Source organism: Dermacentor albipictus, chromosome 2 (assembly GCF_038994185.2).
Source record: "Dermacentor albipictus isolate Rhodes 1998 colony chromosome 2, USDA_Dalb.pri_finalv2, whole genome shotgun sequence".
NCBI lineage: Eukaryota > Metazoa > Arthropoda > Arachnida > Ixodida > Ixodidae > Dermacentor > Dermacentor albipictus.
Genome location: NC_091822.1, coordinates 200,330,183 through 200,355,047, shown reverse-complemented (window position 1 = coordinate 200,355,047; position 24,865 = coordinate 200,330,183). Strand labels below are relative to the sequence as shown.

Sequence of the window (24,865 nt, the reverse complement as noted above, 5' to 3'; positions counted from 1 at the left end):
ACCACAGAATTAGATTTGCCTCGCGATTTATGCTTAGAGATGCACACGTCCTGGCCGGATTGCAGGACACGTTGCACTGACGATGGCATCGAGTAATTTGCAGTACGTCAATGTGTCCACTGGTATTTGCACCCAGCGTTGAGTGCGCGCGACTGCGCGCACACTAGCTGCTTCCTACGCGGTCACCCGTCGTTTGCGACAGCGTTTCCAGCGGCCGGTGCAGCTTGACGACGCAACGAGTGCTGCGCGTTTTCAGCCCCGTCGCTCTGGCATGGCGGGCGCGCAGTTGCAGCACAGCCGAGATGCATCCGCTAGCTGGCCCCACATTTCCAGCCGTTACAAGAACGTAACGGTGGCAGAAGATAGAAGCCAACCAGCGATACATTTGTTGAGCAAGGGCTCTAGCGTAGAGCTGATACAGCGCAACTTGGAGAGCGAGCTTCTGTAAGCAGTGGGCCGCTATTTTGTAGCGATGCCTTATGCCTTATTCTATGCTATTCTTATCATCCACCACACACGGCCGCCTGATCCCGTTGATAACGAGGGCAGACCGTCGCTCTGACCACTGGCCAAGCGCGAAAAGGCTGAAAAAGCATAGAATCGGAAAAGGCATCGCTACAAAATACCGGCCCAGAATAGCCACACCCGTTGGCAGCCTCGGCATATCGGCCGCAGATCATCGATGGCAAAAGAAAGGAACGCGGGCAGAAAGTGCTGGAGATGAACCTTCACCTTCAAGAATGCGTGGACGATAAGCCTCCGAGCGGTACCGCTTGGCTGTAGCGATAACGGCCCCGAAGGCGACGACGCGATTACGTGACCTGCCGTCACCAAAAAACCAGCAACATCCGGCGGCGCGGACACGACGTACCTGTTATCGCCAAGGTCTGCACGACCCCGCCCATGCATCATGAGGGCAGCTAAGAGACGCCTCCCCTTTCCTACCCCCCCCCCCCCCCCCTTGGATAGCGGCGCCTTACAGCGGACAGGCGATAATCCGAGCATATCGAGAGTTACGTAAACCAAATTCTACCGGCATTTCTGCCAGAGTATCGAGGAAAGCGAAACAGTGGGGAGCCCCTCAAGCCGAGTCAAGCACGAGATACGATGGACACGAGTGTCGGCGAGCAGACAGGCGTGACGTTGCACGAGCGTGAATAGCGGCACGGTCCCCGCGATAGGGGCGATGAGAAACGATGCGGAGCTCGCAACAGTGGGACAGGGAATGTCGCCGGCGCGGCGCGCTGATTCAGCCAGGCGGCATCGAGTGCGGACTCGCTCAATTGCGACCGCGATAAGATAACAACCGACATCCGCTACGAGTGCGGCCCGCGCTGCTCGAACATCGCCGTCTCTCCGGACACAGCGTCCGCTCGATGCAGACGCGCGGCAAGGTGTGCATCGAGGTCAGCACGCGGGCGAAAGATGCCGCTGTAAGCTCCAGCGCAACCAAACACCCGCGAAAAAGTCCTTCGCGCGGTGGACTGCGAATGCGTGCACGGTATTACACGCGGCCACAAAATAAACAGCACGTCCGTGTCGTGCACTGCATTGGCCAACACCGAGTTGATATAGTAGAAGCCTCCGCCATATAACAGGCCAGTGTCTGCACGACTGGTACGACGCCCGAGTCGATCCAGTAACGGCCGAGCCGTGCTTTCTCTGGCAACACGCTTCTGCGGATGTCGGCAGATACTGGGAACGGAATGCTCGCATGATATGTTACTTGAACTGGGTATTTTAAACATGGCACTCACGGACGAGCGAAATATGCTCAGGAATACTCAGCAATGTAAAAGAAAAACGAAACAGCGAGGCGCTAGTGCTTCAGTGTCGTCTCTGTTCGTGTTGCACTGTGGAATTAAACTACTCATGGAAATTGGATTTGACAATGTAGACCAGCGTTTGCTTGTACACGCATAGTGGAATATATTTCTCGGCGAGAACCTCACGGTAGAAGGGTGTACACTGCAATCGTCAGAGGAAGATCAGCCGAGAAAATCCGAAAGATCAATGATGAAACACCAGTAATTCACAGGCGGCAAATTAGGTTAGGGAAGGATACATGGGACCTATAGCTGATACAAACGTTCGAATAACTCGAGTAGTGACAACCGATTCTAGATAAGTGATTTCTGTTTCGCGCGATTCCACAGCGGAATGTTGCCAGGAAAATCAGTTATGTGCACGACATCGTGTTGACCTAAATTGCGAAGGGAAACGCAACACGACAGAGAATTTCCCCCAATATACCGTCTTTTACAATATGATGCCAATAGCAACGATTCTCGCGCAGAACTCTGAAAACGTAGGTGTGGCTTTATCTCACGCCTAACTCTGTTGCACTTCGCTATGGCACTCGCAGACTCCATAAGAGATACGGTGGCACGCAATGGAAGACCTTAAATACTTCGAAAGAACGCCTGCACATGTATAAGAAAACACATTTAAGTGGAGTAACGAACGTGACCGAAAGCCTCGCAATGAAGACGCCAGACCAGTCCTTAAAGTGAACGGTTATATACTCAAGTAACACAAAGTAAAAGAAGGAAGCGGCATTGGCGATGTAAAAGGTTCTCCGAATCGCCCTCCGAGTGAATGAAAAACTGAAGAGCCTCGCGCCAAAGATAAGGCCTCGGAGAGTTATCGGGTGCGAACAAGGAACGCCACGGGCTCGTAGGAATAGCGAGAAGAAAAAAAGGAGGCCCGGGCATCTGGCGGCGATGAGATTCCGGCCGCAAATCCCGCACTGGGAAGAGCGAGCGCCTTCAATATCCCAAGTACGAAAGATTCGGAAGCCGCGGGCGGCATCGATGGCGAGTGGCAAGATACCGTTCGTATAGGTTCGCGCACGGAGAAAAACAAGAGAAAGCTAAAAAGGTGGGGGGTGCCGGCGCGGGAGTATGAAAGGACCAGACAGGGCTCGCGCCTCCAAGGAAAACGTTCAAGCATTAAAAGAAAAAGCAACACAGCTGGTATCCCGCGGCGCATACGCATTACGATGAGCGAGGAACCGGCTCGGATGCGCTGAGGCGAACGGCGCGGCCGGTCGTGTACGGCCGACGGGCCGAGAATATTCCGGTTTCTCTGCAAACACGCCGCGTGACGACCACGCGAAATGACTCGTCGGCCGTCGCACGCATAGCGTAGATGTGACCGGGCCGCCACGTGACACCAAGATGGCTCGTACGCGAGTGCAGCTGTGCGCCGTGTATTAAGGGTCACCTGCAGTGACCGCATTGCGTAATAATGACGGAGGTGCGCCCTAGCGCCCCAACCGGTGGCGTCGATACCAAAGCGCCGACGCGGAGCGGACACGCGGTGTGCGCGCAAGTGGCGTTCTACACGAGAGGCGCATCGCCCGACGTGCCGACTGCAGGTCCAAGGTCGTCGTCGCCCCACGGATGAGCATGAATGGGAGCTCCGTGAACGAGGCTCCACAACATGCTTCGCATGAGGCCGTCTGCGAGCCACAATATATGCTGGTACGAGGATTGAGCTTTAGTACACAAGTAGCGTTGTCCAATGCAGCAACACCGAAGAGTGGTGCACGAACGGTTTCACGGCCGCTCGATGAGGAGCGCTATAGACGCGCGACCGTGTTGAGTGGCCGATGGTGACGTTCAGAAAGTGAGCAATGCAATATCTCGCATACTGGCAATCGCATCTTTGTCTGCCAGTGAAAATGCACTACGTCATGGCGCGGCACCTAATCGAGCCGCCTGCTGTGCGCGTTAAATTTATAGCCCGATGCTAATCGTAGATACGAGTAGGCATCTTAGGATAACTGTATAGTTGCAGGCACAGACAATACTAGCGCCTTCCTGCGCAGCATTGAAATAAGCGACAGCGGTGTACAGTTGGTCCGCATCGATATCGAAATAGAACAATTGGGTAGTATTGCTGTCTGTGTAATCAATCCCTATAGCAAAATGTCCGATAGACCAAAACATAAGGAATCAGTTAAGGCAGTACACTAAGGCTGGCTGGGCAATGTTTCGAGAGCCGGAGCAACCGTTTAGAGGCGACGTTGAGAGCGGTGCACGCTACGTCGGTTTGGCTTGGCTAGCGTGAACCCGATACGCAACGCCTCGGCCAGGCTTCGGATGCACTGCACTCTGGCTAGTGCCGCCTCTGATTCATGAAAAGCGCCGCTGGCATCAAGACAAACTTGACGACTGGGCACTTTTCGGAAAGATTAATAGTGTCAGAATCAAAAATAGCAATGGTTTACACGGACACAGAGATAAAACTTGGGTTTGGCGTACGTAGAGAACAGGCTCACAAATGTAAAGGCGAGAACGAGGAAGGTAACGCCAGTTCGAATTACGTAATCTCAGTGTCAGGGTATACATTTCAAAGCGACGGATAGCAATGCAGCGAACCGAGGCCGTTTCTTTCTACGCGAAGAACATCGATGCAACCTTCTTATGAGAGGGCCGCGACTGGGGTCACTTGCTTAGCATTCGGCGTCCATGCGTCCCGTTCTATGTGATTGCGGTTTCGTTTTGTGCGCGTTTCTCTTTAGTATAGGGTGTTAATATACACCGCTTTCGTAGACCTTATTTTTCTGTATATAGGCTGCACAGATGTATAGATGAAAGCGGCCATGGGACACGGTAGCCACTGCTTACGCGGCGAAAAGAAACTCGTACCAGGCGACGGCGGCTGCTGTGTCACCTCGAAGACTGGAATGGCAGCAAAGCGAGCGCTGAAAGGTCAATACCGACTCGGAAGGAAAAAGGACGTGGCGGCAGATTCAACGGTGTGGAACGACGACGATGCAAGGCGGGCGGACAGAACGGTTTCATACAAAAGTTGTACACCCAGAGATAAAATGTTATGAACCATATGGTGTCTCAGAAAATGTTCATTTCCCGAGCAGCCTGTAGCCATTTAAACCCTATATGACAACGTTGGCATATTTTAGTCGAAGCCAGAAATGCATTTACCAGGCTGCCTTGTGAGGTTGCGGAGATATTTAGCTTTGTCTCAGATTTTATGGTCCGTAATATTTTGCGGCCGGGTGTAAGTGGCTAACAAAGGCCTATTGCGCTTTTTATCACCTTTCTCCGCACGTTGCCGGCACCCACAGTTGACAACTTTGTGGTTTTTAGTACTGACTAACCACTCACTAATGCCGTTTGGCCCTGACGGCAAGAAAATCTGTACGCTGCAGTGCGTCTCGGATTCGATCGGAACTCAATTCGCTCTCTAGTTCGTGTTTAAAATTGTTCAAACTTGTGACGCTTCTTTTAATATGAAAGAAATGCGTCACCACGGAGGTACTAACTTCATTTTCATTGAAATAAGATAACGGCGCTTACAGGACGAAAGCAGGGGTACCAGAAGCAGTTTCCGTTAACGCCCACGGGCTTCCCAAAGGGAAGTGCAGGGAAACTGACTCGCGAATCGAGTGGCCGGAAAGGAGTCGGCAAGTGTGTAGCCGAGCAGTTCGCACCGTGCGCGGACTTGAGCCCCACAGGTATTCAGTGCCGGCGGCTAGCGCGACACGTTGGTATCCAGCGCGCTCTACTGTGCCGGCGTCTTCTAACTGCTGCCACCGTCCCAAAGGGGTTGCTGCACGGAGACAGACATCGGCTGCTCCGCCCTACAGCAATGTAACGGCAGTGATAAAAGGCAACACCTGCCCGAATGCATAGCTGAATTGGCCTGGCATCACGTTGAAGTTATTCCGCATGTTCAATGCAATTATACGCGCCAACGGGTATTTGTGGCGACGTACCATATCATTAAAGGTAAAAGGCCAGCGTTGCCTAGATACTATATATGTGTTGTCTAGATAGTATATCCATTCCACGCCTCCTATGACGAGCAACTCGGCTCAAACTTGATTCAAGACCATAACGCAGAGTATCGTCAATAAAAAAGTGTTAACCATGCACGCCCTACGGAAATTAAAATGGTGATTAGATCGGGGACCGCGTAGAAAGCGTTCACATGACGTACTGGAGGTGAGCCAGAGCAGCGATTTTGTAGCGATGCTTTTTCTGATACTTTTACTTTTCGTGCTTAGTATGGTCATAGCGACGCTCCTACGCTTTATCAGTGGGATCAGCTGATGAGGATAGCTATGTGGGTAGGTCACCTAATCAGCGGGCTATGCATGGTGGTAACAGCGGGTTTAAATTTATCGGAAGGCGTGGCTGCGACATCATGGCCCTGAATTCGATCTGGCTAGTATCGCACTAAAAGCCGTACAACTTCTCAAACGACGCGCCAACTTGGCCGCCGGGATCGCTTTCTTGGTATGCCAAACGATTGGCAGTTCGGCCCATGGTCTTGAAACATCGTTTAACCTCGGCTACCGCGTAATATTTTATCTCCCCGGACGGATGAGCGTATAAATTTCGATGACGCGTGCATGTTCGCGCAAAATCGCCTGTGTACAGGTACACGTAGCGACGTTCAAAAAGCGCCAAATAATTCAGCGGAAGCAAGAGAAGCAACGCGCTGCGTCACGCGAGGCAGCTCGGCCGACGCTCCAGAGTGCCCTCGAAGGTGACTGCAGAATTACGGTGGCCGCAAAGAAGCCGCCCAGACGTCGGCGCGACGGGAACTCGTTGCGGAGAGTTAAAACGAAGCGAAGGGGACGGCGCGCCGAGGGGCGAGGAGACGCGGAAACAAGATCCTTTCCTAAAAAAAAACGCGCGAGCACGTGGGGCGTGGTTCCGTCCCGGCGGCCGCCGCCCGCACGGGGAACGGCACCAGCGCCGCACGAGCCGTGGCCGCAGTCCGGCGAAGTCGGGGCCGACTGTAAGCACGTCTGTGAACACCTTGAGGGTTGCCGCAGGCGTGTTCACGCTTACAAAGCGACATGTGCTCAAACACCGGGTCGCGTCCGAAAATGCGCAACAAACGCAGGAAAGCCGGCGAGTACGCATGGAGCTTCCGAACTCTGCTGGCGACCCCAGGGAAACGCTGATAATGCGGGAATTTCGCTAAAGGCCTCCGACCCGTGCAATAGCTCTCTTTATAGACACGCAGGCACCGTGCATGTTGGTCTACAATGATGGGAAATGGCCACGAATTGAATTTTCATAATGAAACTGCTCGGGGCTCCCCTATAGTGTCCAACATGTGCTACATTTTAAAGTTGCTCTACAGAAATAAACCTCTGGCACGAGAAACTTGTTCTTCCCGTCTTCATGAAAATGGTTACGTGTTCAATTTTGAGACTTCGTGAATGCATTTATTTTTTCTCGGCCTACTAGCACGCGTTTTTTGTGGCCCTTGCTGGCTAACTACGCACGGTAGCCACGCTACCTCACCTCTCGGACCGCTTCCGAACCACGAGCGCTGCAACTCACACTCCTGTACCGACGGTGACCCGTAGGGTTTCCAAACACTGCGGAGCAGCATCGAGAGAAGAGACGGGAAAGCGGCGCGCAAGCACGCGCGCCGGGAGAGCGGCACAGCGTTTAGCGATGCCGGTAACTACAGCACGGGAAGCTGCGAAAAGCATCGACGGCGAAACAGCCCAAGTGCTTTGCCGACGTGCACTGCACGAAGAGCACGCCTCTGCGAGTACCCACGTACCATAAAAGCTGAACCGCGCACGACCCTATGCTGACATAGGCGAGTTCAAGAGGCTGCGAGGCTAAATGCCGAGCCGACGTGAGCAACGCGCCCCACGTGCGCCGACTAGGGCACACGCCCACCATTGAGTAGCAGGCAACGCTCCCTTTGCTGCACATGAAGGGGTCGCGCCAGACAAGCGGAAAGGAAAGCGGCGTCGAGGCGGCGGACACTCACCTGCTTCCCGAGTGCCTGGCAGGCGGCGGCGACGAGCAAGAGACATAGCAGTAGTTGAAGGCTGCGATGCGATGCCATCGTGGGACATCGAATGCGGCTTCAACCAGCGTCGACACACGCAACACGCCGACTGCCGCCGAACAGATTTGAACAGGCGCTTTCTTTGGCGCGCTCGCGCCCTCTCTGAACACGCCGACGCGAACAGCGCCCCCGCCCGACAGCCACCGACGGCGCTGCCCCTCCTTTGCCCCCTCCGGCGCTTCTTGCGATCGCCGTACGTGCTCATTTCGTGAAACGAGCGTCTGTGCGTCTTCCTTTTCTTTCTTCCGCTTTTTTTTTTCTTGGAGCCCTCACCTTGGATACTTAATGGCAGTGCCGTATCTGCGTGTTACGTGGTCTGTTTTGATAAGTTTCACCGCGTCTGCTCCCCCTCCTCTAGGAGCGCTTTTCTTCGCCAGAACACTTGGTCTTGGTGGGGTGGAAGATGCGAAAGAAAACAGGGGCTCAAGGAGAGGGAGAGAGTTCGCTGTCAGCGAAACCGGTTGCTCTCCCTCGGAGAGAGCAGGGGCGACGGATGCCGGCAGGAACAGTCTGACCGGAACATCCTACTCGTGCTCAAGAAGCGGCCGCCTCAAGATGGGAGTGGTCGCTGTATCCTACAGTGGGCAGCTCGATCGGGCTGCGCTGTGAGGAGTGCGGGTGCGATCACAGGCCGCGAGAACAAGATGCACACTATGTGCCTCGCAGTTTCCGTGCACGGGAAGAGCTTTGCAGTGACGCGGCACCTATGGTAGGTTTACGTTGAATGTTCCTCGCTTCACTGCTGACAAGTGAAGGTCTCTGCGCACTCGTTAATCCGTGAGACCGCCTAAGCGTTCATGTAATGTTCTCCGCATAACGAAAGAGAGAGAGAAATTAAAGCCGAAAAGCAGATAGGCTAATCAGAGCAGCGGCCCAGTAAATTTATCGTTATGATGCTAACAGGTATCAAATTCTGACGTAATTTCACCGTTCTTGCAGGACCTCGCCCAGATGTCGTAAAACAATGGATAATGATATAAGCTTCTTCTGCACGGTTTCCTGTCTGCACAGCTCGGTCAGCGTGCAAGCTAATTAACGAGTTGCGGATTGTATCGCTGGCGTTCTACCGATTCAGCTCTGCAACACACACACACACACACACACACACACACACACACACACACACACGCACGCACACACACACACACACACACACACGCACGCACACACACACGCACGCACGCACGCACGCAGGAGAATTACGGTCAGGGCAGTGAGTAAGAGCCACAAGAACAATCTCGGAGCACCTTTGGAAGGAATCTCCGCTGGGCATCCCGCTTTTCATCATCGCCAGCACCATCGCACCATTCAGTTATACGAAATCAAGGGTTCTGGAAAAAGTAAAGACAAGCTGACGCCCGAAATTTAGAGGCCAAGGCCATGGACAGAAGTGGGCAATCTTCCACCAGTACACCATCAATACAACTAACAGAAAAAGAAAAGGGCTACTTGGGCAGAGACGATTGCTCAGCGTAAGAGAGGTATATCGGCATGACAACGGGGGAAAAAAGCACTGGCTGTTTTGTGCTCTAAAAGCGGGTGAAATCAATAATAAACATTCAGTTGCTTAGTCCAGTGTGCGTCGTCGTCCCTTTCTGTCCGTGTCAGTACGTTCTGCCGGAAACCAATTGTGCTCTGTACAACCAACGAGTTCCGGTTGTCACGGTGCTTTATTTCGAAAGCGAAATGGGTTTTCAACATCGGGACGCACCGTAGTGATACATCCACATCTATTTGAAGATGCATGCAATCATTGGGTCTTTCGCTTTTGGTGTCCTGAAGCACTGGAGTACGTTTAGATAACATATGGAGCAGGCTTGCCGCGAAGGCCTCATCCGCAAGCCACATCGCAGAAGCAGTAAAAGAGGCCAAGTGCTCGATCGCTCTCCTTGAATCTGACTTCGACACTTAACTCGACATATTGTGAGATTTGGCGGCGTGCAGAACGGCCGTACAGGGACACCAAGTTCATATAGGATCTCCGGAACGCACGACGCATTAACATGAAAATGCAGCTCGAGGTCAAACGCTGAAAAACACTCTGTCCCCACAAGAACGACGCCCTTTGGCTCCCTTCCGTTGTAGTGAGCCTCACATGCTGATGATGATGTATGTTGTTTTGTGGCGCAAGGGCCAGGTTAGCCTCACATGCTGCGAAAGAGGAAATTTGCACGAGAATACCTAGCGAGGTGGTCACGACAAGCGGCGATTGTCTAGGCATCGCGTTCTAAAAATGGACGCGCTTTTTGCGATGGAACAACTGGCGTTCGCCGCCTCTAATTGATCATCCTCTCCAAGTCCAAATGAGATCACCAATGCCGCCCTGGTGATCTTAAACAAAATGCAAGAAGGACGTTAATAACTTGCTTTAAAGGAACACTAGAGGTTACTATGAAGTAAAGTTGAAGTGATAAAGCAATGCTGTAGAACGTCTAAGGCGTCAATATAATCGCGAACAGAGCTTTAGTAACCGAGAAATTGAGGTAAATGCATGGCACGATTTGAGACCCTCAGCGACATTCCGGTACTAGCCCGATGACGAAGGCACTCCTCATCATAATTTATGTCACTAGTACTCAACTACTCGTATTAAAAAGATCATTTCATTAGGCTATAAGACGGGAGAAAATGCTACTTGTCTACTTCTGTTCGACTCTAAGAATAAATAACATTTTGACCTTACCCTTCAGTAGTATGGGTGATAGGAAGGTTTCGTTTTCGTTCGACTCTGCGCGATCGACTCTGCGCCGCGCGCGTTTTGGAGCTTCAGTTGTTTCGTTATCGCGTCGTGCTGCGCTGGTTCTGCTGGCTCGTGAAACGTCCATTTGAAACAAGCAGCAAAAATGCCACGTCCATGTGATGTCGTGGGATGCGCGAATGGTCCGCGGAACTTGGCCAAGGGCAGTTGCAGCGGCGAATCCAACGTTCCTTATCATTATGTGCCAACGAGTGAACATCTCCGTTCGAAGTGGTTAAGCGCCGTACTCACAGTGAAATATTTAGCGCGCAAAATTGATAAGGAAGCAGTGAAGGGGGACACACGAGCGCTTACTCACAATAAATATTTCACTATGAATTTGTACCAACTCGCCCAATTGTGCAGTACCTCTGCCACAGCGTGTTGGTAAAGAGCCGAAAAATCGCATAGTGTGCTCGCTGCACTTTCGTACAGAGGATTACGAGTTCAACGCCAACTTACTGAAGTCGCGTGGAGTGCCTTTCAAAGCAATGCTTTCCCGTAGCGCTGTTCCGTCGGTCTTGCCAGCATTCTTCGAGGTGCAAGAACAACTGCAGGTCGAAGACGGGGTGGTGAGTGCGGCATTTGGTTTTCACGAAGGAAAAGCTACGAATGTGCGAATACGTACAGCCGTGACACACAGTTACCGTCGTAGTATAGTACGCAACGACGCCGGCAGCGCGAGCCCTCAGCAGCAGGTCACGTTCATCAGTGCTTAAATCGCTGAAGTCGAGCCCAGCATCACGAGCCAATAGCCCCGTTTACATGAATGCGACAGTGGCGCATCGCATTTCCAAGCGCATTTGGGAAAGGTGATGCGACGCCGTTTACATGTAGCGCCTTAACTCTCGCAAAAACGTAGCGCACATGGTGTCGTATAAGTGAAGTGCAACCGACTTCCGGTGCAACTGGTTTCCGGTTGTGGGCCGAGTGCACGTTGGTGGTTGAGTGCCGAGAAATAGACAGTTTTAGTTTAGCGTACGCAACTTATAGCGTACGCTATACGCTATAGTGTAGCGGACGCGAAGCAGCGCACGTTTTTTGCAGCTTTAGCCGGCCAGCGAGATCTTCGGATCTCGGAGGCCATTAGTCGTCGTTGCGGCTACTTTCCGACTATAGCGATAGGTAGCGCTGACATCTAGAATGTTTCTTTCATTAGGCTTCGCCTCGTTCGAAACGAGAAGCGATCTCGAAAACACCACAAGGTTATCCATAATACCCTGTCGTCGAAGCGGCCTGAGACTAAGCGAAAGCCGTTTACACATTCATTTGCTGCGAACGAAGTGCATTTTACAAAAGCAACGCCAAATTCATTTCGAAGCGGGCAGCCGGGACCGCCGCCATGTTGTTTGGCAATTCCTTCCCATCATTCCTAATGCGACGATCCTGCGTTTACATGCTCCGCGAGAGTCGACTCGCGCCCGTAAATCTACCCTCGCCTGGCGCATTAATGCGATGCGCCTTTCTAGCGCATTACTGCTGTTTACATGAATGTGATGCGCTAGAAATGCGATGCGATGCGACACTGTCGCATTCATGTAAACGCGGCTAATGTGTCGTTGTCAGGGGGTGCTATTCTCGACACGCATGGCGGCTGCACGACCGCCATTATCCACCACGTTGGCTCTCTGATTGGCTGTGGCGAGCTCACGTGCCTTGAAATTTGTGCCGGGAAACGGAAGCTTTGCGATATGTCGTTTTGCGTTTTCATCAAGATGACGAAACGTGACGTGGAGCTGCAAATTTTATGGACTAATACATTTTTTTGGTCCTTGGCAGATATATTGTGATGTTAGCGCTTCAAAAAGAATGTGAGCGGTCGCGCGCAGAAGCCAGTGCAATGCATCTGCAATTGCGCGAATATGTGGTGGCGATCGACGATATGCGCCATGCCAGCTTGCTGATTGGCTGAAGGGATATCTCGTGAGAAGCGTCACAGGAAGGGCTGTTTCGTAAACGTCATTTTGACGATGCGTGACGTTGCGCTGGGCCGCCATTGCTGAGATTTTCCGCCATAATTTTTGGACGAGCCGCGCGAATTATGCTAATGAGCAGCCATATGCAATGGCAGCTGAGAGGAATGCGTATCGCCACATTTTCCCCGTAGTTTGGCGCCACGAAAATCTTTTGTTCATAACGCGTGCTCATAGTATTTGCATCGCTCTCGGGTGATGTTGGTATTTGTGTTTGGGGCCATCGTTTTTTAAAAGAACGCGTTTATACGAAATAATATTGGTTGAACATAGGAAACTTTCGGCAATGTTGTCCACTTTTCACTGCTGCATTTGTATTGTAATCAAGATAATTGCCTTTTCGCACACAACGGTATCTTTCTAATTCATAAAAAGAAATGTACGCAAGGCGGCGCCTTGAAGTTTCCTCCCGCGGTGCAAGTAACCAGCGAAATGAACAAGATATGGCAGCGCCGGCGCTTGCGTTGTTATTGCGTCGCGCTAGTGGATATCTCTGACGCGCGCAACGCTATCGGTGATATTCGGCCGTTTCTCAGCCAGCCGAGTCGGGCTGAGTCACTTGCGTTTCACGATATAGCGATAACGTTGCCTAGAACGTGCGCGCATCACCACTGGTAGGTCGCGTATGTTGTCTCAAGCAAGAAAACAAGCGCGTTGGCGCCAACATGCGATGACTCATTCCATTTTCCGGGGACACGCATCCTAGCTATTGAAGCAGACGATGGCTTGTACGTAGCAGACGACGGAAGCGAGAAGCGTTTTCGACGGAATAATCATACGCTTTGAGATAGCTGCTTTATTTTTACTGCGGAGGAAAACTGTTTTGCTTTACCGATAACGCTACATTCAGTGCCTTCATTTCAGTTAGGCGAAACGTCAAGTTGGCGTCACGTAACGTAAGCAAAACGCGGCCACCAGCGCCATTTTGTTTGCGTCGCCCCTACGTCACGCATCGAAGAATATGGCGGAATGTCCAGAACAGCGCCCAGGGGCCGAATCTTATAACGGTTCGGCATACGAACCGTTCGCTTCGCCACTTACGTCACTTGATGTGCCACTCCCAAGCCGGCGGTGCAAGAAGGGGAGGACGCGACCAATAGATGAGAGGGTGCCACCTCTGAAGTGTGCGTAACTATATGACGAGCTAATCGAGGAATTGCAGAATGTTTCTGCTTACTAAACAAATGTAAAATATAAATTAAATATTATACGCCAATTATAGAAGTATAAACTTGTGGTGCCGGGCGTTTACGCAATGCAGAAGTAATTTATTAATGTCATTCTTTTTCATTCTCAGCCCACAGGCGGTATCGTAAGCGTAGATGAGTTGGCCACGGAGTTGGCAGAGCGCAGCGCTATGTCGTCTGCTACCAGGAGCTCGCACGATGCATGCAACAGGAACGCACTACCAGCACTTCTCAAATAGATAGCGCGACAAAACCGTGAACTAGTTCTTAGGGACACCTTTACTAGCCGACTATATCAGTTTTCCTTCTTTTTTAGCCCTTTATTAGCCCGGCTCGGACATGACTCGCTCGCCGCCGCGCTGCCGCTATCCCTGCGATCTGCCCCACGGCGCGTCGCGTGATAGAAGTAGTGGAACTTAAATCGAACGTTACGGTTGTGGGGTTTCCGGTTCTCTCGGTGGTTGTGTAAAGCCGCTGCGTTGTGTTGCCGGGGGCTCCGTGTCCCTCTCCTCCTTGCCTGGACGGGGTGGCAGCGGGTCATAAAACACTGTCGCTCGTCTGTCACCCCGCCCACGCGAAGGTCAACAGGCTTTTCCCATTGGCCGACATTTTGGCGGGATTCGGGCCCGGCTTGCGTGCACTCCGGGTAAGGGCGCGCAAGACGGGTCCCGGGGAGACCACATCGGGGCGTCGGAAGGTGCGTACGTGTTCCTTCTCTGCCGGCGGCGGCCCCCTTTGTCCGCCGCCGGCCGATGGTTACTCCGGCTCGTCGGGGTCCCGGCCTCGGCGGGCGTGCGCGCACTCTTCCGTCGTCTCGATGTCCTGAGGCAGCGTCTGCCGATCGTGCCCCCGTCTGTGCGTCTGTCGTTTCTCTCTATTTCCCTTTTCTCTGCTGTGGGGCGCACGATGGCAGGCGCTGACCGAAGGATAGGCAAATTCTTACTGCTGGGGGGGGATTTCTTTGTTCTTTGTTTCTCTCCCTGTCGCGGTGCGCCGTTAGCGGCCACCGGCGACCATTCGGCTATGTCTCGTGTTATGTTAAAACGTGTGTCTGTATTGAATCCAACCCTAATAAGTGTACTTTCTGGCTTCTCGAGAGCTTTGCCTAGGGTCTCCCTTGCTGCGCGCGCGCGGTCTCGCCTTCCCCTAAGCTGTGGGGCCGGCGGGGCGCGTACGCGCGCAGCTGCGCGTCGGCACACGGAGCGGGCTGGAGTAGGCGCGGACGCGCGGTGCCCTGCGCGCGCGGCGGCTCGGAGTGCTCGAACCCGCGGTGGTGGTCGTCCGGCGCGCCGTGAGCGTCGCGGGTGAACACCACAAAATGGCGCCCAACGTGGGGCCAGGGGCCTAATCAGCCTCTGGCCGCCGAGTGTCCGAGCTGCTGCGTTGCAGAGGCTGCGTTGCGAACGCGCTTTGTCAACCGAGCCATGTCTCTCATCCGTGTGCCGAATTCGTCTATTTTCCTCTCACTCCTTCTGTCATACCTTGCCTCAGTAAAAGTAGCGTGGTAAGCGTATCGGACCACCGCTTCGAAGTTCCTCGCTGCGAAGCGCGGACGAGGAAAGGAGTCAAGTGGCCGCCAAGATGCTGCAGTCGTCATCGATTGTGGAGACCATGCGGGGCCGGAGGTCTCGCCGATTCGTACCGGGAGGGCTGACTTTTCCGTCCTTCCATCTGCTCAACGATTCGGTGAGTCCGACGGATTTTTCGTGGGTCTCTAGCATCATTACCATTCTGGCGGCTGCTAATTGCGCGTACTGCTCGGGTACAGTGCCTCTAAGGCCGGCTAACTCTGCAGAAGTTCGCGGTTTTGCTATTGTTGGCGCGGCTCAGTGGCTTGCCCGGCAGTTCTCAGTTGATGCGCGCCTTTCCTCGCAAAATTCAAGCCATGATAGCTGACGCACTATTAATATGCCCTCTGTCACCTTTAGGAAGACCGGTTAGTGGTGGTGCCTTCTGCACCACCAATTGAGGGCAAAGCTGGCAGCGCATAGCCGAGCGGAGACAAAGGCCACGAAACAGGCCCGCTCCGCGAAGAGGCAAGCGCCCCGGACATCCCTCCGTCGCGCGCGCAGAAGGGGACGCTCTCCCGCTACCCCGCGGCGATGACGGGGAGGACAGCCCGGGTGGAAAGCCAGCCGGGGGAACGAAACCCGCCACCCCCACCAAAGGGTGTCGGAATCGTCTTTTCCTATTTTTTTTTTTAAACGGCCCGAAGAGCGCCGAAGGGACCGCAGAGTGGCCCGTTTGTAAATAATTGTAAATAGTTCTTCGACGGCCTCAGGGAGGCGGAGCGCCGGAACGTGGCTGGTATTGCACGGGCGCGGGCGCCGTAGCGTTGCTGGTATTGCAACGGGCGCGCGGGGCCGGATACAGCGTGTGTCGCTGTTGCCCCGGGTGGGTTCACTCTGCGGGGTCACAACTAGCTCGGCCGATGAAGATCGCGTGCCACCCGCCAACACTGCAATCTGAGAGCTTTGTTCAAGGTGGTAACCCCAGGCGCCGGAGAAACGCGATTTAGCGCCACTCCGGCAAGTATCGCACGGTCATCACAGCGCCAAGGTTTTCTTTAAAATCGATTCGCGCTGTGACTTGGCCCGGCGTGGAGCGACTCTTCGTCTATCGCCGAACCTTCCACGTCTGTTCATCACATAGACATCGCGTATTCGAAGTCAATCTTGATTGGTGTCGCGGATGAACAGTGTGCGTCCGTGGAAGGAATTTCCGCTAGCGTCGAAGTCGTATGTCATCGCGCTAGTGAAGACCACGTTCACTGTGTCCGGCTGAACTCAGACGGAGTAACCATTTGTACTGAGGTGAGGCATGCCTATGCGGTTCCACAACTTTGGATCAGCCAACCACTTCTCTTCAAAAAGCTCTCAGCTATCCTCTTCGCTGCGATCAGGCAGGCTGCTATCCGTCTTTCTCTGTCCTTGTTTTCCCTTCGTTCAGTGTGTCTTCGCTGGGTTACTTGGTTCTCTGTGTCTTACCTAGCCGTCTTAGTGTTGCTTTTGTGTATGTGTTTCCTTAGGTATGGTTCGTGTTGCTTTTGTGTTAGTCATCTATTTGTATCTATGTGTTTTGCGTTTCGGGAATGTTTCGCGTGTGTCTTCGCTGCCGTGTGGCGTCAATGGGTGATGTCGAACTGGATCAAAGCCTGACGACGGTGGGGCGGCGGATCGGGCTGTACGGTCACGACGACTGGTGCGGATCATGGCTGTACCATGGAGCGGACACCGCCAGAAGCACCGGCACCGGAGGCCGTTGCCGGACGCCGTTGAAGTGGCCTGGAGTCGCACGCGTGGCATGCGGGCTTTGTTCGTGCTCGCCGGAAATATTTAACGCGGACATTCTCTGCACATTTTCTTAACCATCTGTTATTCTCTTGTGTTTTGATTGATTGTGTGGGCCAACGTTTTGTCGTTTCCCTTGTCCGCGTTTGTGTCTGGGTATCGTTGTGTCTCTGAGAGTTTGTCTTTTCTTGTTGCTCTTGCCTTTTCTTCAGTGGATGCTTTTGTTGTGCATGTTCGCGTTGGGGCGTGGGTTCGTGTGGACTTTCTTTTATGTTGGTGTTGTGTAGCTCAGACCTACCTATTTGATTTGTTCTAGTAGCTTGCTTTTCTTCCTTTGATGTCTTTTTGTTTATGTTTTGGGGGCTGGTGATTTTGGGTTCGGAATGCCAATGGGTGGCTCCGGTATTGGCAATGTAATTACTATTTCTTTGTTCTTTGTTTTCTTTTCTTCTTTGGCTGACATCGGAGCCACCAGCCTTGCATTGGTAGGGAGCATTTAAGGAGGGAGGGACCTGTGCGGGGAAACCCCAATGGATTTCTTGCTGACCATTTTGTGGTGTTCACCCGCGACGCTCACGGCGCGCCGGACGACCACCACCGCGGGTTCGAGCACTCCGAGCCGCCGCGCGCGCCGGGCACCGCGCGTCCGCGCCTACTCCAGCCCGCTCCGTGTGCCGACGCGCAGCTGCGCGCGTACGCGCCCCGCCGGCCCCACAGCTTAGGGGAAGGCGAGACCGCGCGCGCGCAGCAAGGGAGACCCTAGGCAAAGCTCTCGAGAAGCCAGAAAGTACACTTATTAGGGTTGGATTCAATACAGACACACGTTTTAACATAACACAAGACATAGCCGAATGGTCGCCGGTGGCCGCTAACGGCGCACCGCGACAGGGAGAGAAACAAAGAACAAAGAAATCCCCCCCAGCAGTAAGAATTTGCCTATCCTTCGGTCAGCGCCTGCCATCGTGCGCCCCACAGCAGAGAAAAGGGAAATAGAGAGAAACGACAGACGCACAGACGGGGGCACGATCGGCAGACGCTGCCTCAGGACATCGAGACGACGGAAGAGTGCGCGCACGCCCGCCGAGGCCGGGACCCCGACGAGCCGGAGTAACCATCGGCTGGCGGCGGACAAAGGGGGCCGCCGCCGGCAGAGAAGGAACACGTACGCACCTTCCGACGCCCCGATGTGGTCTCCCCGGGACCCGTCTTGCGCGCCCTTACCCGGAGTGCACGCAAGCCGGGCCCGAATCCCGCCAAAATGTCGGCCAATGGGAAAAGCCTGTTGACCTTCGCGTGGGCGGGGTGACAGACGAGCGACAGTGTTTTATGACCCGCTGCCACCCCGTCCAGGCAAGGAGGAGAGGGACACGGAGCCCCCGGCAACACAACGCAGCGGCTTTACACAACCACCGAGAGAACCGGAAACCCCTGCATTGCCTGCGCGAAGTCAAATTGAAGAGTGTGGTGCTGACGGTGCGCGCTGTGCCGCGAAATTGAGAAACAAAGTATGGCACTTCCGAACTAGAGAAAAGAGGGCAGCCAAATAAGAGAGCTCCACAATACCTTCCCGTCCTGAGTGTATAGTTTTATCAGCCGAACGAAGGAAGCGCTGAACCAGCCTAGGTTGAACCCTTCTGACTGCTGAACGGCGATCTGCGAGCTATTCACACTGGCGATAGCACTGGGAATTTGATCTCACCATGCAAATATCTCCTTGGCATTTACTTTGAAGCTGAGGTCACGGCAAAGCTGACCCAGCCCTTCAACCAGCCAACACAGTAATTGCGAGAGCAACTTTGTGGACAATGCCGGCAGCAGAGATCTAGGCAATTCCGATGAATGCTTCGCGTCCGACTGAGCTCTGGGAGCTGCAGGCCGGTGGCGATGAACCGCAGCGCGCAATATTCCTCCCTCTGCGTGGAATGCCCACTCGTACGCTTGCACACGAGTCTCCTCCATTTGATAGCGTAGTATGCAAAAGGTCTACTTAGAAAGCCAGCAAGCGTGGTGCAACTCATTATCCGTCACTTCTTCGAAAGCGTATCGCATTACCAGCCGTGGTCGACACCGAAAGAGCAACGCCAAGCAGACGACGAAGGCAAGTAATAGCCTCCGAAGCAACCAACGCACGCGCGCGCGACGCCCGCGTGTCTCCGGGAACGCGCGACGGGCGCGCGCGGCCAGGGTCACAAGCCAACATCCAAGCCACAGCAACGGAACCCAAAGCGGACTACCCCTTCGACGGTTCCTACGACCGGTTCGCTTTGAAGATGATTGACAGATGCGTGACGTACTCGAAAATTGCGATACCGCCCCGCTGCCTCCGACGACCTGTGACGTAATCGAAATTTTGGCCAATCAGGTGAGGCCAAAGGAACGGTTCCCCAACCGAACCGTTATAAGATTCGGCCCCAGGGTCGTACATTGCAACGAGCGTCAATGTTGGCGTCATAAAATAAAGAGCCAGCTTATCGTCGCGTGCTTTCCCTTCGCTAGCCACCAAATTAAGTCCCGCTTTCGCGCTGCTGTCGGGCTCTTTCTTGGCTCTGTTTCTGGCCGCGCGTTTGAGTTTTGCGCTGAGAAGCCGTAGCGCCTTCTGCGGACGCCGTTTTACTCACCGACGGAGCAACGTCACTATGAGGCCATGACGTCACCACCCCCTCGATCAGAGGGCGGGGAAATTGAACTGCGCTACATGTATGCGGACGCTTCAGAACGCATTTTCTCTTAAAATAAGTATCTTCTGCGCGAGAAACAAGCGTTTCAAGGTTTCTGGGATGGTATGTCAACACTCCATGTTGACTTAATATTAACCTTTCGTGTCCCTTTATGCTTTAACAACTCATCGTATAGTCGTACCCATAAGCCACGACTTCCCCTCCCCTCCCCGGCGATGCCGAAGCCTCCCCCCCTCCCCCTCCATAAAGTGTCATTATCAGAGTTCTGTTACCCACATCATTTGAGGTTTCTTTGGAGTTGCCTCTACCTTTTCACTTAAAATTTTATTCTGGCTAAAGGCTTTGTCGGTGCGGACGTGCACAACATTTAGTTAATACTTTCACTTTATTTCTCAACATCCTTACAATAAGCGGACGAGCGCATTAGAAGCACAAGCGGTGGGTACCTCATACGTGTTTTCTTATCTGCAACATTTTTTTTTGTTTCCAGTATTAACACCATCTACAAACACAATATATTTAAGTATATACACAGGACCAAGTTTATTGTATTTGTTCAAGGGAAGAGATAGCCAAATAACAACAATTTCTAACGGTATGGACAGCCTATGCCTAGAGAATGAATATAATTGCTGTACAGGTATGTTCACCTCGCTTCGAATCGCTTTGCGTGCTTTTTAGTGGCACGAGCATCGAGTGACGCTCTCGCTTCTTGCGCAGCACTACCAGTTCACCTCCACAGACGACCGGGGAGGAAATTCAAGATAACTCAGAAAAAAAAGAAAAGAATACTACAGTACAAGATTCACGGGTATCATTATAGGTATGATATCAGAGCGTAAGTTTAGTTGCAAGTTAAGTTACTAAAATGTCTGGAATAATTAGAATTAACTAGGAATCACTGAGACGACTGGGTACGAAATTCAGAATAATTAAGAAAAAATATAAAAAGATACTACAGTACAAAATTCATCGGTTTCATCATAGATATGATATCGGAGCATTAGTTTAGTTACAAGTTGAGTTATTGAAGTGTCTGGAATAATTAGAATACATTAGAAATCACTGAGACGACCGGGGACGAAATTTAAGATAAATCAGAAAAAATATAAAGATAATACAGCACAAAATTCATGGATTTCATCATACACATGATATCAGAGCATAAGCTTAGTTGCAAGTTGAGTTACTAAAGTGTTTGCAATCAATGGAATTAATTAGAACTCACTGAGGCGACCCGGGATGAAATTCAATATAAATAAAAAAAATGTATTGTACAAAATTCATGGGTTTCATCATAGATAAAATATCAGCGAATAATTTTAGTTATAAGTTGAGTTACTGAAGTGTCTGGAAAAATTTTAAGCAACTTAGGCAATTGAGGCAATTTTAGGCGATTTTTAAAGCAATCTGGTCAGCGAAAGAAAACAATAAAAGAAAAGATAGGCGGTGCACAAATAGCGTGCAAAGGTGGACAATGTACCGTGAGTCCCAGCTAACGTTAGCCAAGCTGTTTTTATACAAAGATTTTAAAACATAGGGTGCAGGGTACAATTATAAGACCTACGGTGCTCGATCATTACAGAACTGACGACCGAGTGCCGTAGTTGTTAAAATTGTATTTTGCACCGCGTTTTCTAAATCATTTTTTTTTCGTTGAACAGCTAGGGTGACGTTAGCTCGGACACCCTGTAGAGAGACAAACAGGCGTATGCGGGATTCGGTAGTCGGGGTCACACGCGTGTGCGATGCGCAGCGTCTCAGCTCCAGCGTGCGACGTTGCGGATGCTGTCCGGCTGTGCTCAGGCGGCCGCTGCGCAGGGAAGCGGCACCAGGCTCAGAAGCTGCTCGTAATGCGTGTCTGCTACACTGCTCAGTGCCATTCGGCACGCTTTGCAAGGTTTTCTTTTTTTTTTCCCTCTGACTTTGAACACATTAGAGAGTTTTAGATTAGCGGACGCAAGCGGCTTGCGCACGCAAGAATTAGGGGCGACGGTATTGCGCATGCGCAAGCCCCTTGCGTCCGCTAATCTAATGCTATCTATTAGGACGCGGAGCACGTCCACATCTTGCATGATGCCAGGGTTCATACTCTGCGCTAACCCTGGCATCATACAAGATGTGGACGTGCTCAGCGAGGTGCGCTGCAGTGACCATAGGATGGTAAGAACTCGAATTAACCTAGACCTGGGGAGGGAATGGAAGAAACTGGTACATAAGAAGTCGATCAATGAGTTAGCGGTAAGAGGGAAAATAGAGAAATTCCAGATGAAGCTACAGAACAGGTATTCGGCTTTAACTCAGGAAGAGGACCTTAGTGTTGAACCAATGAACGACAATCTTATGGGCATCATTAAGGAGTGTGCAATAGAAGTCGATGGTAACTCCGTCAAACACGATACCAGTAAGCTATCGCAGGAGACGAAAGATCTGATCAAGAAACGCCAATGTATGAAAGCCTCTAACCCTACAGCTAGAATAGAACTGGCAGAACTTTCGAATTTAATCAACAAGCGCAAGACAGGTGTCATGAGGAAGTATAATATCGACAGAATTGAACATGCTCTCAGGAACGGAGGATGCCTAAAAGCAGTGATGAAGAAACTAGGAATTGGCAAGAATCAGATGTATGCGTTAAGATAGAAAGCCGGCAATATCATTACTAATATGGATGAGATAGTTCAGGTGGCTGAGGAGTTCTATAGAGATTTATACAGCACCAGTGGCACCCACGAAGATAATGTCAGAGAGACTAGTCTAGAGGAATTCGAAATCCCACAGGTAACGCCGGAAGAAGTAAAGAAAGCCTTGGGAGATATGCAAAGGGGGAAAGCAGCTGGGGAGGATCAGGTAACAGCAGATTTGTTGAAGGACGGTGGGCAGATTGTTCTAGAGAAACTGGCCACCCTGTATACGCAATGCCTCATGACCTCGAGCGTACCGGAATCTTGGAAGAAAGCTAACATAATCCTAATCCATAAGAAAAGGGACGCCAAAGACTTGAAGAATTATAGACCGATCAGCTTACTGTCAGTTGCCTACAAACTATTTACTAAGGTAATCGCAAATAGAATCAGGAACACCTTAGACCTCTGTCAACCAAAGGACCAGGCAGGATTCCGTAAAGGCTACTCAGCAATAGACCATATTCACACTATCAATCAGGTGATAGAGAAATGTGCGGAATATAACCAACTCTTATATATAGCTTTCATTGATTACGAGAAAGCGTTTGATTCTGTCGAAACCTCAGCAGTCATGGATGCATTACGGAATCAGGGTGTAGACGAGCCGTATGTAAAAATACTGAAAGATATCTATAGCGGCTCCACAGCCACTGTAGTCCTCCATAAAGAAAGCAACAAAATCCCAATAAAGAAAGGCGTTAGGCAGGGAGATATGATCTCTCCAATGCTATTCACAGCATGTTTACAGGAGGTATTCAGAGACCTGGATTGGGAAGAATTGGGGGTAAAAGTTAATGGAGAATACCTTAGTAACTTACGATTCGCTGATGATATTGCCTTATTTAGTAACTCAGGGGACCAATTGCAATGCATGCTCACTGACATGGAGAGGCAAAGCAGAAGAGTGGGTCTAAAAATTATTCTGCAGAAAACTAAAGTAATGTTGAACAGTCTCGGAAGAGAACAGCAATTTACAATAGGTAGCGGGGCACTGGAAGTGGTAAGAGAATACATCTACTTAGGGCAGGTAGTGACGGCGGATCCGGATCATGAGACTGAAATAATCAGAAGAATTAGAATGGGCTGGAGTACGTTTGGCAGGCATTCTCAGATCATGAACAGCAGGTTGCCATTATCTCTTAAGAGAAACTCCAGATGGCCTCTACCAATTCAAGGTTATGCCGTTCGGTTTATGCAATGCCCCCGCCACGTTCGAATGGATGATGGACTCGCTGCTTCAATGTTTCAAATGGTCCACTTGCCTTTGTTACCTCGGCGACGTCCTTGTGTTTTCTCCGACATTTGAGACGCACCTTGAGCGCGTCGCAGCTATCCTTGACGTCTTCCGCAAGGCTGGGCTCCAATTCAACTCATCGAAGTGCCACTTCGGACGCCGACAGATTACAGTGCTAGGCCATCTCGTCAATGCTTCCGGAGTATACAACCCGACCCGGAGAATGTTCGAGCAGTAACAGCTTTTCCTGTACCTCAGTCTTTAAACGACGTCCGGAGTTTTGTGGGGCTCTGTTCTTATTTCTGACGGTTCGTGAAAGATTTCGCAGCCATCGCTCGACCACTCACTGAACTTCTGAAGAAATACGTGCATTTACGAGGGGTTCACCTCAGGCTGCCGCATTTTCACACCTTATCACGATTCTCACCAATCCACCGGTTTTGGTCCACTTTGACCCGTCCGCACCTACAGGGGTCCGAACCGATGCCAGTAGTTATGGGATAGGCACCGTCTCTCATAGGCACTCCCCTCTCATTATTGGAGGGGACTTTAATGCTCCCTATCATACATGGGGATACGCTTGGAACACAAAGAAGGGAGAGGAGCTATGGAGTCTTGCCATGGATCTGGGATTATGCTTGATTACTGATCCTGCGTATCCCACCCGTTGTGGCACTTCCACAAGCAGGGACTCCACGCCAGATCTTACTTTTGTGAACAATTCAAGAGGAGCCAATTGGGAAAATTCAAACTTGGATCTCGGAAGCGATCATTACATCATACACATAACCATACGCATACCGAGACAGGAAACAAGAATCTTCAAATTCACTGATTGGGATCACTTCAGAAAAATTAGGGCGAACAGAGGGACAGTGGGGCCTCCACATGCCGAGCAGGAGCCCCTTCAGACATGGGTCATCCAGCTCAGAGAGGACGTCAAGGAGGCCACTAAAGAAATCAGGACAGAGGAAAATATTGAAGCTATGGACAGCAGGCTGGCGCATCTGATTGAGGCCAAACAGGCTATATTACAGAGATGGAAAACGCAGAGACTTAACAGAAGGCTAAGAAAAAAAATAGCGCAATTAAACAGAGAAATTGATGATCATTCGAAGACCCTCGTGAAGCAACAGTGGGATGAGATCTGTAATTCGGCTGATGGTAGACTCAAACATGGAGGTAGCTGGAACCTCCTCAAGCACTTGCTCAACGAGAATGA

The 24,865-nt window shown here is 51.6% G+C and overlaps 2 protein-coding genes across 28 annotated transcripts in view; one reads left to right on the top strand and one right to left on the bottom strand.

Moving 5' to 3' along the window:
* The window catches only part of trol (terribly reduced optic lobes), a 604,861-nt gene extending 593,589 nt beyond the window's left edge, over positions 1 to 11,272 (bottom strand). For 15 of the 27 annotated variants that reach the window (XM_065435373.1, XM_065435376.1, XM_065435378.1 and 12 more), the window contains exon 1: positions 7,777 to 7,923. In XM_065435373.1, the coding sequence (XP_065291445.1) occupies positions 7,777 to 7,864 (88 nt within the window). In that variant the 5' untranslated portion in view covers positions 7,865 to 7,923. Of the gene's footprint in view, positions 1 to 7,776; positions 7,970 to 11,056; positions 11,146 to 11,222 lie in introns of those variants that run through there. The other 12 variants (XM_065435390.2, XM_065435379.2, XM_065435387.2 and 9 more) reach the window with 3 other exon arrangements.
* Positions 11,146 to 24,865, top strand: part of LOC135904548 (uncharacterized) — a 302,521-nt gene continuing 288,801 nt past the window's right edge. Inside the window, exon 1 of the mRNA XM_070534610.1 lies at positions 11,146 to 11,166. The gene's annotated coding sequence lies outside the window, so the exon portion shown is untranslated. The remainder of the gene's footprint in view (positions 11,167 to 24,865) is intronic.